The following is a 23727-nucleotide window of genomic DNA, read 5'->3' as shown; positions in this document are numbered from 1 at the left end:
TGGGATAGGGAGGGTGGGAGGCAGACACAAGAGGGAGGGGATATGGGGATATATGTATACGTATAGCTGATTCACTTTGTTATACAGCAGAAACTAACACACCATTGTAAAGCAACTGTACTCCAATAAAGATGTATTTAAAAAAATAAAATAAAAATAAAAATGTGCTACTTCAAAAATAAAATAAAATAAAGCCACTTCTGTTACGTTGCTCTCAACCCTCACTCCAAACACAATGGCTTTTCATTGCCCCAGTGAATGGAGTCCAACCTCCTCTGTTGGTTTAAGAAAAAACAAACAAACAAACAAACAAAAACCTTATATTAAAAATAATAAACCACCTGGAATTCTGTCAACCTGGCTGGCTTCATCTGTGCCTGTTTCTCCCCCATCTGAGCACATCCACACACAAGGGCAAGTGGCTTGATCACGGTGGGTGGACAGCCCTGCATCCCAGTGTCTGCCCCTTACATTATCTCTTAAGTGTTTCCTATGCTGGGAAGGAGACTTCACGTTGATCTGAGAGCCATTGACCCTACGACCGTCCCCAGCAGAGCTACACCCGCCTTGCATGCTCGCTTGTAGCCACACCAGCCTCCTCTTTAAAAAAATACAAAGACTTCAGTCGCTTGTATCCTGCTCCCTGGGCACTTCTGCCCACCTCAGCCCTGGCATCAGCACCTCAACATCTCACACTGGAGAGTGTCTTGTTAAGTACTTCCTGAAATACATTGTGCAGAACAGAAGTCCTTCCCCCGCCTAGAGGGTCACAGTGCATGTCAGTGCATTAAAGGCACTGATAAGTCCTGCAGCACACAACCCCACTCAGCTTTCTTTAATCTACTGTTTCCCCAATGTACGTGAATGAGGAAAAAAATCATGCCAACACCCGAGTCCTTAGTGTTCCTTGGCACACACTTGGGGGCACGCTAAGTGTCTGAGGTCACCTCGCACACTTCCGGAGCCATCTCCTGCTCAGAAACCTTCCCGAAGGCCCCCACCATCTCCCTAGTAACCGATCTGAATCCTGAGCCTGGTTTTTGTGATCAATGGTGTCTTCTGTCCTTTTACCTCTTGAAAAAAGCAGCTCATTGTGGTCACTGCCACGTGCAGACCCGGAAGAAGCAGACCCAGACCAGTCCCTGACCAGCTGGATGATGTTAGGCAAACCCATTAACTTCTCTGAGCCTCAGTTTTCTCGTCTGTGAAATGGAGGAGCCAGCACCTCAGCGCCAACGTCTCAGGATTCTAGCCTCCCTAGGGGTCTCAGCTCACAGCTCCAGCAGAGACCAGTGGGGCTACCAGGTTCAAGAACAGCAGCAAAGAATAAACGTGATTTTTTTCCCAAAGCAGTTCAGGAATGTGGAGTCAGGATGTCCAGATGCGAGACCCAACTCTCTGCAACCTGGCTGCGTGGTCCTGAGTAAGGCCTTGGTCCCTGAGCATCACTTCCTCTCTGTAAAATGAAACAGGCCTCACAGACACAAACATACACAGGGACCACGCACACACAGAGAGACAGACACACACAAACACACACAGAGACACAGACACAAACACACACGTGGACACACACACACAGGTGCGTGTAAAACTGGTGAAATCTGAATAAGATGGGCGGAGTGTGTCAATCTCGCGGGTGTGACGTTGCACTACAGTTACGTAAGATGCTACCACTGGGGAAAACTGGGTGATTTCTCACAACTATATGTGAAATCGCAATTATCTCAAAGTAACACGTTTTTAAACAAAGAAGGCTAACACCTATATCATGGGTACATTGCGAGTGGCCGACAAGATCATTCTCTCCTTGATGCCTAACCACACAATGCGTGTTCAGTAAACAGACACTGAAGAACTGAGTGAATGTAGGAACAGGAGAAGCACATAGTAGGTGCTCAATATTTTCCCTTATTCTTTCAATAAGGTCTTATCAGCCCAGAAAAGTAAACTCATTTGAAGCCTGCGTGCTGGGTATGCTGTCACCAGAGGGCCCCCTGTGGTCTCCCCAAAGCAGAGGCTTCATCAAGACTTGCCAGTTGGGCTTCCCTGGTGGCGCAGTGGTTAAGAATCCTCCTGCCAACGCAGGGGACACGGGTTCGAGCCCTGGTCTGCGAAGATCCCACGTGCCGCGGAGCAACGAAGCCCGTGCGCCACAACTACTGAGCCCACGTGCCACAACTACTGAAGCCCGCGCGCCACAACTACTGAAGCCCGCGCACCCTAGAGCCCGTGCTCCACAGCAAGAGAAGCCACCACACTGAGAAGCCCACGCACCGCAACGGAGAGTAGCCCCTGCTCGCCGCAACTAGAGAAAGCCCGCACGCAGCAACGAAGACCCAACGCAGCCAACAATAAACAAATAAAATAAATAAATTTATTAAAAAAAAAAAAAAAGACTCGCCAGCTGCCTGGGGGTGGGGAGGAGGACAGGCGTTGTCAGCAGAACCAAGAACAGGGTTCACTCTTGCTTGGGAAGGTGTGTATTCAAATCCCACCTCTCTCCCAAAAGGGCTGAGGCGGCTTCCAGCAGAGGCCCAGGTGTGAGACAGGCTGCCCGCACCCCCATGCCTGCTCCCCTCCTGCCCGGGTCCCTGCCCACAGCCGGTCCAGGGAAGCTGCTCAGAGGCTGCCAAAGAAAACTTCCCCCTCCTGGTCTCCCAGCCCTCTGGCAACTTGCTGCATGGCTAGCAATGAGGCCAGGAGGCCCCCAGGCTCCCCACCGCCTGAAGAGTCCATGCTAGGGCAGCCCCTGAGGTCCCCCCGCCCAGTAAGGGCCAAGGTGGGAGAGTGGGGGACAGGCCCAGGGTGGAGGGAGCTGAGGTTCAAGAAGGCTTACTGCAGAGCTGCCACATCTGTGCAAACCCAGAAACAAGGTGGGTGTCCAGCAACAGGTGACCCAGGGTCACCCATAAAATTCCTATTCTCAAAGGACACTAATCGACAACCACAGGATAACAGCCAGCCTGCTGCTCTCACCTGTTATAGCTCGTCCAACCTGCAAAACAACCTTAGATAAAGACTGCTACTCCCCCACTTTACAGATGGGGAAATCACAGCACAAAGAGGTTCAGTAACTGGCCTAAGGACATACAGCTAGTAAGGGGTGAAGCCCCAAGTAGAACCCAGGCATCCTGGTCCACAGTCCTAGCCCCTCTAAAACACATTCACGATGTCCTACGCGGAAAAGACTAGAAGACACATCACGCACTACGATCCCACCTACAGCAGTGCGTGCGTGCGTGTGTATGCACGTACGTGCATTTAAAAAGGCTGGAAGCTCTGAGTGGCAGAATTTTTATGACTTCCCTTGTGTCTCTACTGTCTACCTTTTCAACACAGACCATGTCAGACTTCAGGAAAAGATCTGAAACTGTTAAGTCAGCTGCCCTTGGTCCCTCCTTTCTCTTTCCAGGTGCCCTTCCTCTGCATGTTCCCACCCAGGCCCACAAGCTCTGGAAACTTCACTCAGGGCCTGAGTCCTTCCTGGCCACCATACCATACCCCGCCCCCGAGGCCTGTCACGAGGTCAGGGAAATCTTCTCTAGCCAAAAAGCTTACACAGCCTTGCCTGAAATATAGTTTACAGTGGCATAAACGGCTCTGTGCTCCCTAAATGTTCACTCTTGGGAGCGGGGAGGGAGTGGGGGGGGGTGTAAATGATGCCCCTTCTATTTGGGAGTCTATCTCACGGACATTGACACTGTGTTTACAACACCGGGAAGTGTTTATGCTGGGACATGAAGTGAAGAAGAGCAAGCTGCACGACTGCACATCGAGTTTCATTTCAACTTTGAAAAAAGAATGCATTGAAAATGCCCAGGAGAAAACAAGTAACAATGTTAACAGCAGCTGTCTCTGAGCTACGTGGAGAGCAGGTACTGCGGCTGGGCTGGGGGAGTAGTTCTCCTTTATTCCTTCTCGTACTTCCCCAAATCCCTACAATAATAATGGAATCATAATGAAAATAATAGCTGGCCCTTCTATGGGGTTTACTAGCTGCCAGATACCAAGCACTTTACGTGCATTAATTTTCTTAACACCCTCTTTGAGGCAGGTACAATCACAAATGTTTCACAGAAGAAGGAACCAGGGCACAGAGAGGTTAATTTACTTGCCCAAGACCACACAGCTGGGACTGGTCACCTTTAAAATATAAAAAAAAAAATTTTTTTAAGTATTAAAACCATCTTTTGATATGAAGCCTCAGGGATGGAAAAGAATTTTAATATTTATTGAATGTGTACTGTTACTGATGTACAAATAAACGTAACCTGCCCACCTGCTTTTGCTCTTCTTTTAAAAAACAAATCGCACGTGCTGGTGGGCATATACCCCTGTACAGCCTCTTTGAAAACAATCTCACAGTTCCTCAAATGGTTAAACCTAGGGTTATGAGACGACCCAGCAATTCCACTCTACATATACCCTCAAGAGAAAAAAAAATACATTCACACAAAAACCTGTACATGAATGTTCAAAGCAGCACTATTCACAATAGCTGAAAGATGAAAACAACTCAAAATACCCATCAGCCACTGAGCGGATAAACAAAACGTAGCCTATGCACACAAAGGACTATGACTCAGCCATGAAAAGCAGCGAAGTACTGACACACGCTACAATGTGGATGAACCTTGACAACATTACGCTGAGTGAAAGAAGAAAGGAGATGAGGGGTTGCCAGGGGCTGGGGGGAGGGGAGAATAGGGTTTCTTTTAGGGGTGATGAAAAATGTTCTGAAGTTAGACAGTGATGATGGTCACACAATTTTGTGAATGTAATAAAAACCACTGAATCGTACACTTTAAAAGGGTATATTTTATGGTTTGCAAATTTATCTCAAAGCTGCTATTGGAAAAAAAATTTTTTTTAAAGAATACCACTCACCCAGAAATAATTCCCATGGTTCTGAGAGGACACAAGGTAGCCGTGAAGATGGACGGGCAGTGGATTCACAGAAGGATACTGTTCACCACGCAGCCTCACCCTCGTGAGCCCCGCATTTGTGCTTAAGGCTGGGGATTCCCCATGGCTTAGCAGCTGGGACTGGCCTTCCACAGGCCCTCAAATTGCTAATGTAAAAATATCAAGATAGCTGTGACGGGAGGGATAGCCTTAGCTGATGAATTGGAAATATCCCAGGACAGTGGCACTCTGCCTCTAACATTCTCTCTGCCTCTAACAGCCTCTAACATTCTCTGTGTTCATGGGCAAGTCCCTTCCCCTCCCTACGCCTTCTCTGATAAAGTGAGGGAGGTTGGGCTCAAGGATCAGTAAGCTTCCTCGCAGGACTAAAGAGACACTCTGAGACTTGTCATAAATGCAAAGACAAGAGAAACAAAAGTTGCAATCAGGTTATAGATGAAATATACTTTGTAGCAAAAGCATGGATGGACACCACCATTTTCAACAGTGGATACTTTGTATAATAAAAAGTGAAACTTAACATTACTGAATATGTATGTTCTAAATAACAGAGCCACCCATATATTAAAAAGCCAGATGGATCAAAATCTGTAGTTCTGATATCATGTCTTTTTCTCTTCTGCATAAAAAAAAATTAAGTCTAGCATCTTTCTGACTTACCTGAGGCTTGATAAAATCCCCTCAAGCAAAGAACATACCATCTTGACGTCACCTGTGGCAGTCACAAGGGCAGGCTGACAGAAATCATTTTAACGCCCACTGGCTCAACACAGGGAGAAAAGGTCAGGCTTGGAAAATGTTCCCTTAAGCATAAATAACTTGGAAGCGGCCTGGTGGTTTCACAACATTTTGTCTACAATTTCAAAAATAGAACAAGAGAGAATGCAAGTGCAAGAGAAATTACATTTCAAGCCCAAAAGGACTGGTTCAAAACATTAAAGAGGCAGAGTCTCTACATATAAACCTTTTGGGAGATCAATACTATTGATAAACCTCTAGCTAGATTGATCCACGGAAAAAGAGAGAAGGAACCCGTGACCAACATCAGGAATGCAAGAGGGGACATCATTACAGAACCTACAGACATTCAAAGGATAACAAGGGAATATTATGAAGGAGTCGTGCCAATTAACTTGACTACCTAGATGAAATAGACACGTTCCCTGAAAAACATAAATTACCAAAACTGACTCAAGAAGAAATAAACCTTACCGGGAGAAGTCTCCTTCAGCACCTCAGGTCACCCACCCAGTGAAAAAGGAAACTCAGGAAAAGGCTACCTACTGGAACAGGTTTTTACTTTTATTTATTTTTATTTTATACTTTGGCCACATGGCATGTGGGATCTTAGTTCCCCAACCAAGGATCGAACCCATGCCCCCTGCACTGGAAGGGCAGAGTCCCAACCACTAAACCACCAGCAAAGTCCCTGGAACAGGTTTTTTTTTTTTTTTTTTTTTGGCGGTACGCGGGCCTCTCACTGCTGTGGCCTCTCCCGTGTGGAGCACAGGCTCCGGATGCGCAGGCTCAGCGGCCATGGCTCACGGGCCCAGCCGCTCCGCGGCGTGTGGGATCTTCCCGGACCGGGGCACGAACCCGTGTCCCCCGCATCGGCAGGCGGACTCTTAACCACTGCGCCACCAGGGAAGCCCCCTGGGACAGGTTTTTAAACGTGGATGAAACTCGTGTGTTTTGACTTGATGTCTCCTAGAAAGTTTATTTACTGTGATTTTTAAAGACGTATACTTAATACCATCTTTATTGGTTTTTTCCCTATTTTCTCTGAGACTTGGATTTTGCCAACCATGGAGCTCTTGAGGAATGCCATTCCCACGGCTGGTAAGGAATCGCTGTGTACAGTGCACAAAAGAAAAACCAATGGAGGGCCCAAGGATAAAAATGTCAATTTTAGCTATTTTTTTCCACCTAGTTGGAGAGACAGGGCTTACAGATATGAAGCAACCAGAAGACAACGTGAAACTACACATAATAAAGTGATTAATTATTACCAACTGGGAAAAAGCTGCAGACGGACAAGGGCCTAGGCCCTTGGGGGGAGCCGGGGGGGAGACTTCGGCTGGTAGGAGTTAACAAAGGAGGTTTCCAGGAGTGGGAGAATAGGCAGAAAAGTAGAAGAAAGAGCACATGTCGAGATATGATGGTGGGAACAAGCCAGATGGTTTCAAGGAGTATCGACGAGTCAGCCACGTGCACTGCGACATGACTGTGTGCAGATGGGTGCAGACGTTAACAGTGGCTCTTTACCTTTGGGGGTCACACACCCCTCTGGGAGCCTAATGAAAGACACTGATGTCCTATCCCCCGAAAACTGCGGATACACCCCAGATTTTGCTTTGAGTTTTGAGGTTAAGAAATCTGTATGTAAGAAAGAGGACACAGTGTTGAGAACGATGGGTCTCTGTGACTCCCCTAACTCCTGACTCTAGCGTATCCCTCTTCCTCACGGCCTGAGCCAAAAGGTGCTCCCTCCTGGTTCATCTCATCTCACTCATGGGGTCCAGATCCCTGTGTTTCTGAGGTCTATGGGTCAGCTCTCGAGAATGATGAGGACCGCAGAGGAAACGAAATGACAAATAGCAAAAGTGATAAGAGCCTGGGCATATATCCAGACAAAACTATAATTTGAAAAGATACCCACACCCCTATGTTCACAGCAGCAGTACTCACAGTAGCTAAGAGATGGAAACAACTTAGATGTCCACTGACACATGAATGGATACAGAAGACGTGGTACATAGATACAACGGAATACTACTCAGCCATAAAAAAGAACGAAATAACGCCATTTGCAGCAACACGGATGCAACCAGAGAGTATCGTACGAAGCGAAATAAGTCAGAAAGAGAAAGAAATACCGTACAACATCACCTCTATGTGGAATCTAAACTACGACACAAAGAAACAGCTCTATGAAACAAAAACAGACTCACAGACATAGAGAACAGACTTGTGGTTGCCAGGGAAGGGGGGTGGGGTGGGGGAGGGATGGAGTGGGAGTTTGGGATGAGCAGATGCAAACTGTTATATACAGGATGGATAAGCAACAAGGTTCTACTGTACAGCACAGGGAACTGTATTCAAAATCCTGAGATAAACCCCAATGGAAAAGAATACGAAAAAGAATATATGCATGTATAACTGAATCACTTTGCTGTAGAGCAGAAATGAACACAACACTGTAAATCAACTCTACTTCAACAAAATTTTTTAAAAATAATAATAAGAGCCAACCTTTATTGAGCATGTACTACGTACCAAGCCCTAAAACACACACACACTACAGTAATTCCCATATACAGATGAGGAAACAGGCCCACAGATCGACAAGCAGTCAGGTGGCACATACCTGCTGACTGCCACCAAACACCAACGTGGCTCTTGTCAGGGCCAGAGGTCACGTGAGGGTCAACCACCTGAATGCCCGCTTCATCTCTCCCATGTGCGCTGGGAGCCCAGGGAGAGGACAAGGGCAGCTCAGATCCCAGGTGCCTCAGGCTACTTCCAGGTTTCCCATCCCCCTCTGAGTGGGGCCTCAGATTCCTCACACACCCCTCCTTCCTCTGCCCCCAGTAACCACAGCAAACATTTCTGGGGTCTTCACAGCTTGCCAGGCTCTCACTGGGGGCTTCAGCTGCCTCCCGTTCCCCTGAGGGAGGACATCAGACTGTCCCTGAGTATGGGCGAGAAGCCTGGGGCTCAGAGCCGTGAAGCAATGCGGAGGACCACGTGGGTGGCAGGGGTGGGTGGCGAGGTCTGACTTTAGAATACCCTTGGCCAAAGCACACCATCCGTCCGTGGAGAGCAGAGCAGCACGGCCTCACCTGGAGCCATGGTTCCAGCCCCGCTTTTGTATGGACGGCTGGGAAAGCAGCGTGACACTAAGCGGAGGAATGAGGGCTTCCTTCCAGGAAAAGTCTGGGAAGTGAGTTGGTGACGTCCTTGCGTATCTCTCCCCGGAGCAGAAAGGCTCCTGTGTTTGCAGGGTCCTGGCAGGGACCCTGAAGCCTCCCTAGGCCCTTGGTCTGGCCTGAAGCTGCCCCCAGGAGGGTGGTGGGGAAGAGGGGGGGGGCACTGGCGGCCCTGCTTCTACCTCTCCCACCAGCCAGGCCCCCCGAGCCATGTGGCTGCTAGTTTCTGCTGATGCCGTGTTCCGCCTGATTAAGGCCCCAGCGCCAATGCAGTCAGAATCACAAGGGAGCCCGGCACCAGGACACCACAGAGTCAGCCCGTCAGCTGCCCGGTGCCAGACCTGGAGGTGACAGAGGCAAGAGGCCTCTCAAGGCCGACTGCTCCCCCGTGGTGCCCAGTGCAGCTGTGTTGCTGTGTCAACCTCAACCGTGGCCCTATCCAGGCTCAGCGGGACCTCGCCCAGTCACTGCAAAGTCACCCCAAAGGGCCCAGCAGGAAAGACAGGTGCCAACTTCCCTCGTTCACCCACCAGATTCCTAGCCACAGGGTCAGCGAGACGATGCCTTGTAAGCATCTAACATGTGGCAGCTGCCACTGCTGTGTCCTCATCGCCATCATCGCCATCATCTCATCTCGCTGGTTTGAAGGCCCACACTCTCTCTTTTACATTTTAAGCTCTCTGAAATCAGGATGAATCTTACAATGGGTGAAGTGTCGGTTTCACGAGCGGCATTTTTTCTTGCCTAGTGGCATATAAAACAATCACGTGTTTTACAGTGGACAGACCCTGTCTAGGATTAGATAAAGAACAGTATTCATACCCTACACCTGGCACAATCATGGTCCTTAACTCTGAGCACAGCATCTAGGGCAGTGAAAACTCTGCTGAGTGAACCAACCCATCCCTTTGCTTATACTCCCTTATTTACAGCTTAAGGCAAACATGTCCCCTCACTGTGTCAATTCTCCCCACAAACGTCTCCTAGGCAACAGCCCTCCCAGGCCCCCTGCAGGTCCCAGAGTTTCCCAGCATGCCCCAGGGAGGTGGAGGTGGCTCTCCTCCGGGACCCGGGAGCAGGGCTGGCTGGGATGACTTGGACCACTGGCAGGCAGCCTGCCTCCAGCAGCAAGGAGCCCCCGAGGATCTCCAGGCGTGGGCCTGGCTGGGGTGAAGCCACCGGAAAGTGTGGATTTAACACGAGCTCCAAAAGGCCCACACGGACCAGAGAAGCCAGCGAGGGGGGACATTTCTGTTGCCCCCCCACCCCCGGGAGAAATTCTACATGTGAGTCCTAGGAAGCTCCACTCAACATGTTCAGAACAATCTCACCAAATGGGGTCGGGGGCCAGGAGCTGCAGAGCAGAGTTTGGCCAGAAATCTCCGGAGGACGTTCCAAGCATGCTCAGCTGAGCTCCGCAGGCTGTAGGCCAGATGCTCGGCTCTGGGGCTCCTGGGGGGTCCTCTGCTGAGGGTGGGCAGGGACACAGCTGTGGCCACCTGGCAATCATGACATTAAAACGCACACACCCAGAAAGTACCAGGAAGGGGCTTCTTTCAGACCCGCCGCCCCAAAGCAGCCAGTGGGGTGGAGAAACCTTTTGAGCCGCGCGGAGAGACATGAATCCCACCCCGGACACTAAGAGCTGTGTGACCTTAGGCAAATCACTTTCCCTCTCTGAACCTCAGAGGCCTTGATTTTCAGATGGGGATGATTCCGATCAAATAGACTTCGGGACACAGACATTGCCAGAGACAGAAGGATACGTCTTTGTGACGACAGGGCCAACTCATCAGAAAGACGAAACGATCAGAAACGGGCAGGAGCCTTGAAATTCACGAAGCAAAAGTTGACAAAATTCAAGAGAGAAAAACACAAATCCAAAATTGTAACAGATGTGAACACCCCTCTCTCAGAGAATGTGATGGGGGGGGCTGTATAAGTGTGTTCGTGCAAGAGAGCACGCACCCGTGTGAGTGTGCGTGTGACTGCATGTGCAACGAGGGAGTGGGTGTCACAGTAAAGGCTTGTGAGCCTGGCTATGAGAGGTGTGTCGGGGTGTCTGTGCATAAGTCGGCGGGGCAGGGGACATGGGGGAAAGGCGCCATCCTCTCATGCCCGCACAACTGGCCATCCCAGGGCCGCCAGGGGCCCCTCCTCGGGACCCGCCCCGAAGCCAGCGCTCACCCCAGAGAAGGCCCGGTGCCTCCCCATCACGTGGTGAGTGACAGGTGAGTGAGGTCCGGGTTTCACCCGCTAACGACAGGGACTCCGGCCACCCCACCCCACGGGATGGGAGCTCCAAAAACCGGTTCCCGCTTCCCCTACACAGTTTTGAAAAGCAAAGAAAATGCAGTTTCCCAAGAGAAGGAGGGCGAGGGGCAAGAGAAGCAATCCTCCCCTTGGCGGGAGGGGCGGCTGGGTGACTCTGCAGCCAGGCCAGGCTGCACGCAGGCCGGGGGCCAGGGCCACCCTTCTCTGGACCGGGATGTGCAGGTCCCCAAGGAGTCTTGGCTCCTGCACAGACAGGACAGAGGCCTTGTTTCCAGGACAGCACTGCCCCCACCCCCCGGGCCCCAGCAGGACGCAGGGGCCGGCGCATAGTGAGGCTGCGTGACCTCCGCTTTCCCCGTGCTGGGGGCCCCGTGGCAGCCAAGGTGCTTGGTGCAGAGGGCCCTGCCTGCGTAGCCCGGCTCTGAACATTCCGGGCCTCCCTGTCCAATGGCCCCAGGGCATCGCACAATCACACAAAAGAAAGAACAGCATACAACTGAGCGAGACCCTCTGGAAGGGAAAGTGCAAGCGGAGAGATCCCGCCGTCATCAAAGGAATCAGGATTAAAAGAGCTGGCGCCCAAGCCCATCGAAGGCCACCCTCTCGGGCCATCTGAGCCTCAAAGGCTGAATGGCTCCTCCAGGCCTCCCTTGTCTTGGACCGACGGTCGTGGACACCAGGACCTCTGATCCCGCCCCCCGTCCCGGGGCTGCTGCATTTGGGAGTCCACAAAGCCCACGCCTGTCTCCCACCTGTCTCCATCCCTCCCCCGCAGCAGAACCCTCACAAGCCTCTTAATCCCCGTCTGTGAACCCCCGTCTGGAAGCCGGGCGAGGTTTACGGGTCTGGGAAGGCTTATAAAACAGCGCTGCAGTGCGCCGATGCTCGGACCCCTCCCCACGCCGGCCCCCTCGGGGAGCTGGTGCAGGAGTCCAAGGGCAGCTTCCTTGTGTGTCTACACCAGGGCGGGCCCCTGACAGCCCCACACCCTCTCCTCCCGTGGGTGCCACTCAAGCCCGGGCAGGGGAGAGGCCAAGGCCGGGCGTTAGACCACTGGCTCTCGCACATCCCAGCTCTGCCACGTAACCCAAAACTCTCAGGGTCGTGAGCCTTAGCCTCCTCATCGGAGATTTGAGACTGAAGCCACCTTCCCACAGGACAGTTCACGCCACCCTCCGCGGCCAGAGGAGGGACGGGCAGTCTGGGGAAGAGGGTCATCTGCATCATAACCGCCACCATCTCCTCAGACCTCACTGTGTCTGCATCAGGACCAGGCGGGTGGACAGGACCTCAATCACCTTCCTTTTCACCGGCTCTGCCAACAATTGATACTAAAACGTGGGCAGGACAACGTGCTGGGCTCTGACCTTTGAGGGGTCTTCCTTGGCCCCTGGACCGCTTGCTCTCCCCACTTCACTCTCACCTGCCAGGTAGAAACAGCTCTAAGAGGTGGTGCTCCTGGCCAGGGTCCCGGCATGCCTGCCTGGCTCCGCTGTACCAAATACCACCTGTGACTTTTGTGCCGTCCATTCAAGGCTGCTGGCACCTCTGGAAGGAAACCCAATCCAGCAATCAATTTCATACAGGGTTCCACGCCAAACAGGTCGGGCAGCAAGAGGCTGGGGCAGCCAGTGATGGGGCAGAGAACTTCAGAGCCGCTGGACTCACACAGCCAAGCTAGGCCTTGACCCCAGGGGTCTTCTCTCTCCAGCCCGCAATCCCACTCCTGCCAAAAGGTGCAGAAAGGTGACAGCTTGACAGCTGCGTACGAGCCAAGGGGCTCAGCTACGAGTACACCATCTGCTCCCATTTTACAGAGGGGAAAACTGAGACCCAGACAGGTGGAGGGTCTTATCCAAGGCAACTGAGTGCTGGGGCCAGAATCTGGGTCCTCTGATTTCCAGGGGTGCAGCTACAGCAAGTCAAAATCCCCAAGAGCTCAATTCTTAATAAAGCTTCTCTTATCCCAGGGAGAAGACGACGAACCCCCAGCTGCAAACAAATCCAGGGACGGAGACCAGCCACAGAAGGTGCAACGGTGGCCAGTGAGTTGACGGAACACAGCTTCAAGGAGTCACAAATGTGACTTTTTCAAACCCAAGTCCTGGGCTTCCCTGGTGGCGCAGTGGTTGGGAGTCCACCTGCCGATACAAGGGACGCGGGTTCGTGCCCCGGTCCGGGAGGATCCCACATGCCGCGGAGTGGCTGGGCCCGTGAGCCACGGCCACTGAGCCTGCGCGTCCAGAGCCTGTGCTCCGCAACGGGAGAGGCCACGACAGTGAGAGGCCCGCGTACCACAAAAGAAAAAAAACAGAAAAAAAAACCCAAACCCAAGTCATATCATGTTATTTGCCTGCCTAAAACCCCCAGTGGGAAAGTGGAACTTAAAGGGTCAACACGGAATTACCAGATGATCCAGCAATTCCACTCCTGGGTATCCATCCAGGAGAAAACACAGATACACACAAAAACCTGTAAACACTCCCAGCAGCGTTATTCACAACAGCCAAAAGGTGGAAACAGCCCAAATGTCCATCCACTGATGGACGGGTAAATAAAATGTGCTCTATCCATGCAGTGGAATGGTATTTAGCCATGAAAAGGGCTGAAGTACTGATTCATGCTACAACGTGGATGAACCTCGAAAACATAAATGACGGGAGGCAGACATAAAACGCCACATATTGGATGGGTCCATTCCTACGAAATGCAGAATAGGTACATCCAGAGAGACAGGAGATTCATGGTTGCCAGGGGCTGGGGGAGGGGGGGTGACCACTAATGGGGAGGGGGTGACAGGAATGTTCTGGACTGGACAGTGGTGATGCGTGCTCAAGCCTGCGAACACACTACAAGCCACTGCACTGTACACTTTAATTCACACTGTAGGGTGCGAATTATACCTCAACTTAAAAACAAAACAAAAACAATGCCTTCTCAGGGTCAGCCCACAGCCCTGGCTCCCCAGTGAGGGCCCCCTGACTGGCCCCTGCCCGCCTCTGAGAGGAACCCCGCCTTGCCCTCAGGCACCCCGGCTTCCTCACTGTTCCTCAGGCCCCTGCCAGACCCCCCTCGCTGCTCAGGTGACAGCCCCCAACCCTCCCCTCTCCCTGCCACTCCGTCACCACCATCACAGCCCCTCCCACTGCACGGGCCTGGTTTGCTCACCGCTGGGTCCTGATGCCCAGATAGTGCCTGGGATACAGTAGGCGCTTAGTAGAGACAGACTGAACAAATGAGTAGAATCCTTTTGGTGACTGCCAAGCCACATCTTCAAGATAAAAGCCCCAAACTCCTGGGCTGTGCTTCCAAAATCTCTATCAGCAGTTCTCACCCCAACTCTGGAATCTTCCAGAAGCTTTAAAATACCAGTGCCACCAGGGCCACCCCTCACAGATTCTGCTTTAACAGGTTGGGGCAGTTGATTCAAATGTGCATCCAGGGATTCGAAACACTACCAACCCTTCCCACCGCATCCCCTCCTCCCACTTCAAGAGGAACTCTTTAAGGTTCTCCAGCAAATCCCACTCCCCACATCCAGGCTTTGGCTCGTGCTCCTCTGCCAGGAGCACATGACCCCCTTGTGGACCTGGCTGATTCCTTTTCAGTCTTTGGGTCAGCTTAGGTGCCACCTCCTCCAGGAAGCCTTCCCTGAACATACCCGTTTTCCATCATCCTATGGGCTCCCGGAAGACCCCAGCACAGAACTCAACACAGCATACGATCACAGCCGGATCCCTACACCACCACCCCCATCCCCCATCCACCCAAGGGCAGGTCCTGCCTGATTCCACATCACATCCTCAGAGCACCTGGTGCACTACAGGCGTGCAAACGTTTGTTGAGCTAATGCGTAGAATGGGTACAAACGTTTCTCCAGGACAGCCCCGGTCAAGGGCTGAGCTGGGCCAGGAGGCAGAACTGCACCAGCATCCCTGGCACAGGACTGGCAGAATTTCTTTCAAAACGTATACATCTAACTACCTTGTATTACTGAAAGATCAAACCAGCAAAAGTGGCCTTGGGCTGTGGGCTTGTTGGTCCTCCTCGTACAAAGTTGCCTGGAAAAATGATGATCCGTGAGGGTTTTGTGACCGTAATACTTTATCCTCCCCAGGACAGGACATCACAGTGTTTCGGGGCCCCAGCATCACACACCAACTTTAAAACCTAGACTCCATGAAATGGGGAGATACTGAACAAAGGGGCCAAATGTACATTGTGGGCATGACAGCTCACAACCCCGTATCACATACTTGAAAGTTGATAGGAGAGTAGATCTTAAATGTTCTCACCACAAGAAAAGAAATGGCAACTTTGGGGCAGGGGGGATGGAGGTCATTTCACAATAGACACATGTATCTAATCAACACTCTGCACACCTTAAAACTACATCCTGCTGTATGTCATTTATATCTCAAAAAGCTGGGGGAAAAAAATAACTGATAATAAGTTGCTAGATATTTTCCCAGCAAGTCCACACACAGCCTCAGCATCCTTCTCAACACAGTACCACCAGTCAGATTTCACGTGTGGCAGGCAAACCGCCTGCGACCCCTGAGGACCACACCTTTCATTTGGACAGATGGGGAAATGAACAAAGGTCACATGGCCAGTAGAAGCTCCTTCCACAACTGCCCTGGTGAGGCTCCCTCTGGGGACGGCATGGCAAACAGAAGCCAAGGTCCTAAACGCTCCTGACAGAGGGCAGAAGCATCACCCCTCGCCACCGTCCCCGCCAGGATATGGACCTAGGACAGAAGATGGACCTGAATTCCAGACGTCCAGACGTGGCCTCTTCCTCAGCCGAAAGAACGTGCCAATGAGGCAAACCTGCCCAGAACCTTCAACCCCTCTGAAGAGTCACGGCAGAGTTAACCTCCCAAGGGTTGGACCCAGAGAGATCTAAGCAGGGAAGGAGCCAGAAAGCTCTGGGCGAATTCCCCTTCCCTGCTTCCAGGGAGGCTGAGTTTTGAAGACCTCTTGCCATCCCAGTTGTCTCTAATCACCTCCAGGGTTAAGACAAGGCACATCTGGAAAGTTTACTCCGCTAGCAGATGGCTCCCAACCCGCCAAGAAAAGCAGAGACCTCCCCTCGGAGGAGGTGGTCAGAGCGTGGGGAAGGCCAAAGCCCAGTCACTTCCCGGCAGCTGCCAGGAAGAGGGTGCCAGTGTCAGCCCAGCCGGGCAGCCTCTCCTGGCACCTTCCGGAAGCTTCCCCTATCCTATCGCCTTGCCCAAGTGCCCCTGGATCCTGGATCCGAGGAGGAGGGGCTGGCAGGCCCTCCCTCAAGAGCAGGCAGCCGAGTGGGCGCAGAGAGCCGGGAACACGGGAAACAGATGTGCATGCGGCCCTGACAGGCGAGTGATGACAGACCCTCTCTGCAGGCCTCAGATGTCAGCGCGGAGAAAAGAAAGGCGGCCCAGCGGCAACACCTGTTCCAGGCCGGGAGGCCAGGCTCGGGGGGGCTGGGCGGGCAGCCCCCAGTGAGGGCCGGGGTGCGGTTAGGTAAACAGCTCCACGCTCCACTGCCCGGAACGCTGCCCGGAACGCTCCCCGGACGGAGGGAAGAGTCAAGGGAGGCCCGGCGGCCAACTGGCTCGCGAGGGAAGCGGCTCAATCATGCGGCAAACCCATCCTTGACGGAGGGCCCGGCTGAAATCGGAACACCTGGGCAGTGCTGGGGGGAGCAAAAGACAAAGGGCGCCACTTCTCAGCAGGTGGAGAAACGGGGGGCGGGGCGGGGGGGGTAGGCAGCAGAGGCAGCCGGTGGGGGGTTTCTCGGGGCCTCTGGCCCAGTCAAGCTGACTCCTGCCTCCCAGCTGCTCTGCCGGCTGAAATGCGGGGTGGGCAAGCTCACGCAGGGGCTATCAGGACCACCCTCCCCCCCCACGACCCAGGGCACTGCCACCTTTACAGCCGGAGCCTCCGAGGGGACAGAAAGTCAAGAGCACAGACTCCAAAGCCGGGCTCCTGGGTCCAAGGTTGGCCTTGACGTCATGAGCTGAGTGACCTTGGGCAAACTCCTTGACCTCTCTGGACTTGCTTTTTCCTCTATGACAGGGGGAGAGTGGCACCTCCCTAAATGGGGTTGTTGTGAGGACTTAGTAAATATGAGGACAGGTGAAGCCTGGCACAGCCTGGAACTCGGGAAGCATTCTGTATCTTCATCATTATTACGTCCCCAGATGCCATCTCTGAGCCTGGCCAGCCGTGCCTCCTAGCTCTGAAGGGAGGGACAACCTTTCCCCACCCCCAGCAAGAAAGTCGGGGGGCAGAGGCTGCGATGCTGGAGCCTGTGGGTGCCAGTGAGAGATCCAGCCTGAGTTACAAGTACCTCAGGGAGAAGAAAGGAATGAATGGGACCCGTACCCCTGGTGCCCGCTAGCAGCTCTCACATCACAAACCTTCCAGAGGAACGAGCATCTCCACTTCCCAGGGGCAGCAACTGAAGCTCAGAGAGGGCAAGAGTCTTTCCCAAGGTCACAGAGCCAGCTCCCAGCAGAATGAAGATTGAAGCCAGGTCTGTCTTAAGGCCAAGCCAGGGTCTTTCCATGGCTTCATAGAGCTTCCCGGTGCTGGGGCTCCTCCTCGGGGAAGCACCCCCAAAAAGGGTGGGTGGGCTACAGCCTCCACAGCCCACCCCTGACACAGCCGTACCCAAGCAGCCAGCTCAGAGATATGGTGGCTACAGAGCAGGGTGCTCTCCAGGGGGCCAGGAGTCCAGCTGGTGAGAAAAGCCACAATCTAAAGGGAGGGCACCAGTGACAGACACCCTTCCTCACTTCCTTCTTTCACGTTTACTTTCTTAGCCGTTAAAGATGATTCCCTTGTAAATGAAGCCTTAACAGGAAACAACTGAGGCATCGTAGGAGGCGGTACAGACGAGGTTCTGGAACACACTGTCCCAGCTAAATGGCTCCCCACAGCCACCTTCCAACGTCCCTAGCCACTCCCCCCCAAATTCTCAAACCACGCACCGAACGGAGACACGGAATACGGACATGAGAACCAAGAACTCCGGAGCTGGCTTCGGGAAAGGAGCATGGGGACCTCTGCACGCTCCTTGGTGGTGTCACCCGTGTCTTCACCCCTGACAGCCCTGCCAGGAGTCCCCTGGGTTGGTCTGCAACCTCTGTGACCCTGCGCTCTCATCCCCAAGCCCACCCTGGCACCTGGCCTAGCTTCCTCCTGCCCCGCTCACAGCTCTGCAGGAAGTATTCTTTCCAGGCTCTTCGCGCCCCTCCCCCTGACACCACCAGCGCCGCAGGGTCTGGAACAGTGCCTGGCTCAGAGTAGGCGCTCCACGAATATCTGTTGAATGAATGGGGGAGGGAGGAGAGGCTGTATTCCCGGCATTCTACTGACCATCAATCAGGCTCTCCTGGAGGCAGGAGTTGAGGTTTCTCTTTCCCTCTGTTTAAATGAGCCTGAGCCGTGCACTGCTGCCCCACCACCCAGAGGCCCGATGGCCTCACCAACCACCTGGGATGCTGCCATGGTCCGGCCCCGGGCGTAGCTCTTCCCAGCCCATTCCAAGGCTTCGTTCACCTTTTGTTTCTACTGCATATCTTCAACTCTAAACCCGACCTCCTTTTTTTGATTTCAAGGCCTCTAGTTCACTCCAACCTTATTTCCCTTCCTCCTGAATCCTCTCCCACCGACAAATCCCACCCATCTTCCAAGGTTCCACCTCTGCCAGGCGGTCCACGGCGGAGGACTTTGGGGTTCAAGACCCACCTCAGCGACCTACTGGCTGTGTGACAGTCAACAAGGACATCTGACTTCTCTGAGCCTCCATTTACTCACCTCTAAGATGGGAATAATAACGCCTCATAGGGACGCGGCAAGGAGCGAACGAAATAGGTTGCTCTAGAAACGGTGCAGAAGTTAGTGTGACGTTCAGCCCCCCCAAACTCACGCTGACCCCCCCCGGGCGGACACCAGCTTGCGTTTTCGTCCATACCTGGCCACCCTCCACACCCCGCTTCGCAGCTGGACTGGGAACTGCAGCTTCTCATTTCCTCACGTTCCTATCACTGAGGCCCCCAGTCGGCATCTCATCAACTCCCGATGAGTGAGGAAATCAACGTGGGAAAACACCACAGTGTGGACGTTGGGCAGAAGACAATCTGAGAGGCCTCATGGGGAGTGCTTTGATGACCCCACGCCCACCACCGCCAAGCTGAAAATCTGTACCCACCCTGCAGAATCCACCTGCATCCTGGAACAGTCTGTCCCAACACGTGGGGAGGACACAAGGGCGCCACTCTACGCCAAGCACCGGACTTGCCGGAAGCATTCAAATGCCCCGATTCATTTAATTCTCATGACGGCCCCACGAGGCAGGTGATACTTATTTCCACTCCCCAGCTTAAAGAAATGAACTCAGGGAGGATGAGACGCATCCTCCCTGGCACTCAGTTAACAAGAGAAAGGGCAGGATTGGAACCCGGCTCTGCGCTGCTCAGCCAGGCTCTTCTCCCAGGCCCGGCCCTTCAGGGAACCGTAGGTCAGATTCCCAGCAGCAGACGCGCGGGCTGCGTTGCCGCACACCGCGAACGAGAGATTTAGCATCCACGGTGCGGGGGTGGCAGGCTTGTCCATTTACAACGAGAGGCTATCCAAAAACAGCTCTAAAGACAAAAGCCCCCAAACCAGACCAAAGCCCCCCAAAGACAGCACTAAGTCCAAAGGGGACGTTGATATCCAAAGAACCCTGGCCAGAGCGTGAAGGCGTCGGGGCCGGACGTCTACTTTATAGACGCAACCACCGTGAGTGAACACGTAACCCAGGACCCCACACGTGTGCACACGCATGGATGCTTGGGAGGCAGGATCAGAAGCCTCTCAGGCAGACGCAACACCCACCCCTGGACGGGCGGAGACACCCTTCCCTGTTCACAGGTCCCTCCTCCAGCCCCACGCCAGCGGCTACTCCAGGTGTCTGATTAAGACAAGCCAGTGTCACCAGCTTTGGTGGAAACTAGGATTTCTGGCTCCGGTGGCCGTGATGGTGATGACAACTCACAGACGTCTGCTTCCCCAGACCCACCGGGGGCAGTTCCTGCTTCGGCCTTTGCAAAGCCAGATAGAAAATTAACTGCGCCCCGTCTGGCTCCTCCCGGGCAGGCAGCGTGAAGGCAGGCGCCTTATAAACAGGGCGCACGCCAGGCCTCCCACCCTCCGCCTGCACAGCTGACTTGCAGAAAAGAAAGGCTCTCTTCCCTCCCACCGGGAGAAATGTCTGTTTGGGCCACTGTCCCCTGGGTCCCAAAGCCCCATGTCTGGAAATCCATCGCCAGCTGCTATTAAGCAACCAGAGAGCCTCAAAGGAAAGGTGTGAACTTGGGTGGGAAATTCTGGAAAAGCTAAGCTGAGTGGGAACAAGAGGAGAGAGGAACTTCTGATGTGTTTAAACCGGGTAAGTACGGAGACCTCTCGGTGACCTGCATGGCTGGACTAATTACCAACGTTATCAGGCGGATGACAGACGTGCCCCGAACTTCCTCTGTTTGATAGATTCCGCTGCAAACACACTCAAGTTCAGGCCCATGCCTGCTGTTCCCAGCAGTGCCCTATTCTTCCACAGGACCACCCTCGGCCCCCAGCTCCCCCGACCTGCCACATGCCTCCAGGCCAACGCACCCACCAAGCACTAGCGGGGTGACCCCGGAGGGCCCCTCCTACTGGAACACACCACACAGAATCGGTGCAAACTCCTCCCTGGCAGAAGAGAAAACATCTCTTCCTTCCCTGCTGGGACTTCAGAGAATGATGTGAGAACTGCTTACCTTCCTCGCAGCTGCCACTGGGGAGCTCCAGCCCATGGGTCCCTGGCGGGTGAGCCCTTGGCCAGCACACACCAGGGTCCCGCACTCTGTGCAGGCGCCGATTATCAGCTGCCGGCCGTCGTCCACTACGAGGCTATGGCTCGCTCGCAGGGTGTAGAGAAACAAGGGCAGCCGGGCTACCCGCACGGCCTTCAGCCCAAGACACCGCTTCTTCTCCTGCCGGCAGAAGAAGCACACGAACGTCTCCACTTGGTACTGCCGAGACCAGGGGCTGACGGCGTGCTGGGTGCCGCGGGCCTCGTGCTGCAGCCACTGGCCCAGCAGGTCGTGGTAGCAAAGCACGCAGGTGGCCACCAGGCCGGTGGAGTCGGCAGGCCTGGCGCGCGGGGCGGGCGGATAGACGGTGAGGAAGGGAAAGAAGGGCTCTTTCTCGCCCAAGCGGCTGGAAGGGTTCACGTTGAGCTGGAACTCCTTCCCAGGGCCCAGCTCAGCCCCGCAGATGTAGCAGATGGACGCCGGGCTGCCCTGGGCCGACGCGGGCGGCTCGGAGAGAGCAGGGTCTGAGGCCGAGAAAGCCTGGTGGTACCTGCCCAGGAAGCCCTGCACGGAGGTGATGAGCTCCTCGTTCTGGCAGGCCCGGTACAGGGCCCAGACGTCCTCCAGGACGCTGAAGCACTTGGGGCAGCTGCGGACCTCACAGCGCTTGTTGGGGCCCTGGGCATTGGGGGGGCAGGGCAGGAGGCTGAGGAAGGGGAAATGCATGGAGCCCCTGGTGTTGCCATTGAGCATCCTGGAGGCTACTGCCCGGGCATCCTGGGTACAGTCCTCCCCGCAGAGGTAGCACGCCTCTGGCAGGGCCCCGGCGGGTGGGCCCTCTTCCCTTGGGAGCCTCCTGCCCTTGGAGGCCATGCCGGGGGCGTGGCTGTTCAGGGGCACCACGTAGAGCCTCTGCAGGACGGGCACATCGGCCAGCTCGAAGCTCTGCCACTGCTGCATGAGGGACGAGAAGCAGCAGGGGCACACCAGGGTGCTGCCGCCCTCGCTGATGGGCTGTGCCCCCGGGGGTGGGCTGTGCAGCCACAGGAAGGGGAAGAAAGGGGCCTGGGCCAGCTTCTCCTGCTTCTGCACGTGGATCTGGTGCTGCGAGGCCGGGGACAGCGCCGACCCGCAGATGTAGCAGCAAAGGCCCTCTGGTGGTGCGGCCCGGCTCTCCAGCAGAGGAGCTCGGGGCACGCGGCCGCCATCGTTTTCTGTGTCTCCGGGGCCACGGGGGCCTGAGGAAGGCTCTTCCTGGTGGCCCTCCTCCTCACTGGTGATGTTGACGTCACTGTCCTCAGACACGCAGCAGCCCCCGCAGGTCTCCCCCAGCGGCCTGCTCTCAGGAGTCTTGGCGGCCCTGCCGGAAGAGGCTCCTCTCATGCTCTCTGCAGGGGCCACCTGGACTGCAGGCCCTTGCCAAGGGTCCTGAATGCCCCTCAGGACGCTGGCCCGGGCCTCCGGGACCCAGTGCCTCCCATGGCCCTTCCGCCGGCGCCGGATGCCCGCCTTGGGCTCCCCGTCCACTCGGAGGTTCGAGGGGACCTCCTCCTTTTCCACGTCCCGCGGTGCGGTGGTCTCTGCGCCCCGTCCAGGAGAAGGGCCCGGCGCCAGCCTCCACTCCGGGCAGCGGCCCCCGCGAGGCCCGGGCCCCGGGGCAGCCCGAGCCGCCGGCGCCCCGTGTTGGTGGGGACTGGCGGCGTCGCGCGCGGCAGGGTCGGGCTCGGAGAGGGGGTCGGTGTCCGACAGCTCCGACAGCTCTGAGTCTCGAGGCTCCTCGGCGGCCGCGCGGGGCCCGGGGCCACCGCCGCTGCCACCGTCGTCGTCGTCTTCGTCGCCGGCCGCAGCGCCCAGCGCGTAGGCGACATTCCACTCGCGGGGGGCCCCGGCACCCCCGCGGCGTCCGCCCGCACCCGCGTCGCACTGGTGGGGCCGCTTGAGCCAGTACATGCGCTTGTCCACGGGCGTGCGGGCGCGCTCGAAGGCGGCCCACTGCTCGCCCAGGAAGCATCGGCACACGGCGCACACCAGCACGCAGCCGTCGGCCGGGGACAGCTCGCGCGCGCCGGGCGCCGGCTCCTGCTGCTGCAGGAACGGGAAGAAGGGCTGCGCCGGGGCCCCCACGCCCGCCGCCGGCTGCTTCACCTGCAGCTTCAGCTCCTTGCCGCGCCCGATGCCGCCGCCGCAGATGAAGCAGGAGAGAGGCGCGCCGCCGCCGCCGCTGCCGCCGCCCGCCGCCCGCTCGCCCACCGCTGCCATGAGCCGCTGCTTGCGGGAGACCGGCGCCGGCCGCCCGCTCATGGCCGCGCCGCGCCGCCCGCCCGGGCCCCCGCGCGCCCCGAGCCGCCCTCACCGCCCTCACCGCCCACCGCCGCCGCCGCCGGGCCCAACTTGGAGCATGTGTGCGCGCTGCAAAGTTTGGCGGCGGGCGGCCGGCGCGGGCGCGGGCGCTCGGCCGCTCGCAGAGGCGCCCCCCCGGCCGGCCGAGCCCCCGGCGGCGCCGCGGCGAGCGCGCCCGGAACGCAGCGGCAGCGGCGGCGGCGGCGGCGGCGGCGGCGGCGGCGGCAGCGGCGGGCCCGGGGCGGCTGGAGCGGCAGCCGCATGTGCGAGCTCCGGCGCCTGCCAAAGCGTTGGGTCATTTAATTGGGGAGGAGGGAGGCGGGGCGGCGGGCGGCGCGGAGGGAGGAGGGGAGAAGGGCGGGAGGGCGGGAGCACGGCGGGCGGGGGGTGGGGGGGTGGGGGGGTGGGGAATCCCTCCCTTACGC

At 55.6% G+C, this 23727-nt stretch overlaps 1 protein-coding gene across 2 annotated transcripts in view; it reads right to left on the bottom strand.

The window, feature by feature from the left end:
• The window catches only part of GSE1 (Gse1 coiled-coil protein), a 420610-nt gene extending 397579 nt beyond the window's left edge, over positions 1-23031 (bottom strand). Inside the window, exon 1 of one of the 2 annotated variants that reach the window (XM_032613570.1) lies at positions 20927-23031. In XM_032613570.1, coding sequence (XP_032469461.1) covers positions 20927-22912 — 1986 coding nt within the window. In that variant the 5' untranslated portion in view covers positions 22913-23031. The remainder of the gene's footprint in view (positions 1-20926) is intronic. The other variant, XM_032613569.1, reaches the window with a different exon arrangement.
• Positions 23032-23727: the final 696 nt, after the last annotated feature.

Source organism: Phocoena sinus, chromosome 19 (assembly GCF_008692025.1).
Source record: "Phocoena sinus isolate mPhoSin1 chromosome 19, mPhoSin1.pri, whole genome shotgun sequence".
Classification (NCBI taxonomy): domain Eukaryota; kingdom Metazoa; phylum Chordata; class Mammalia; order Artiodactyla; family Phocoenidae; genus Phocoena; species Phocoena sinus.
This window is presented reverse-complemented; position numbering and strand designations above follow the sequence as displayed.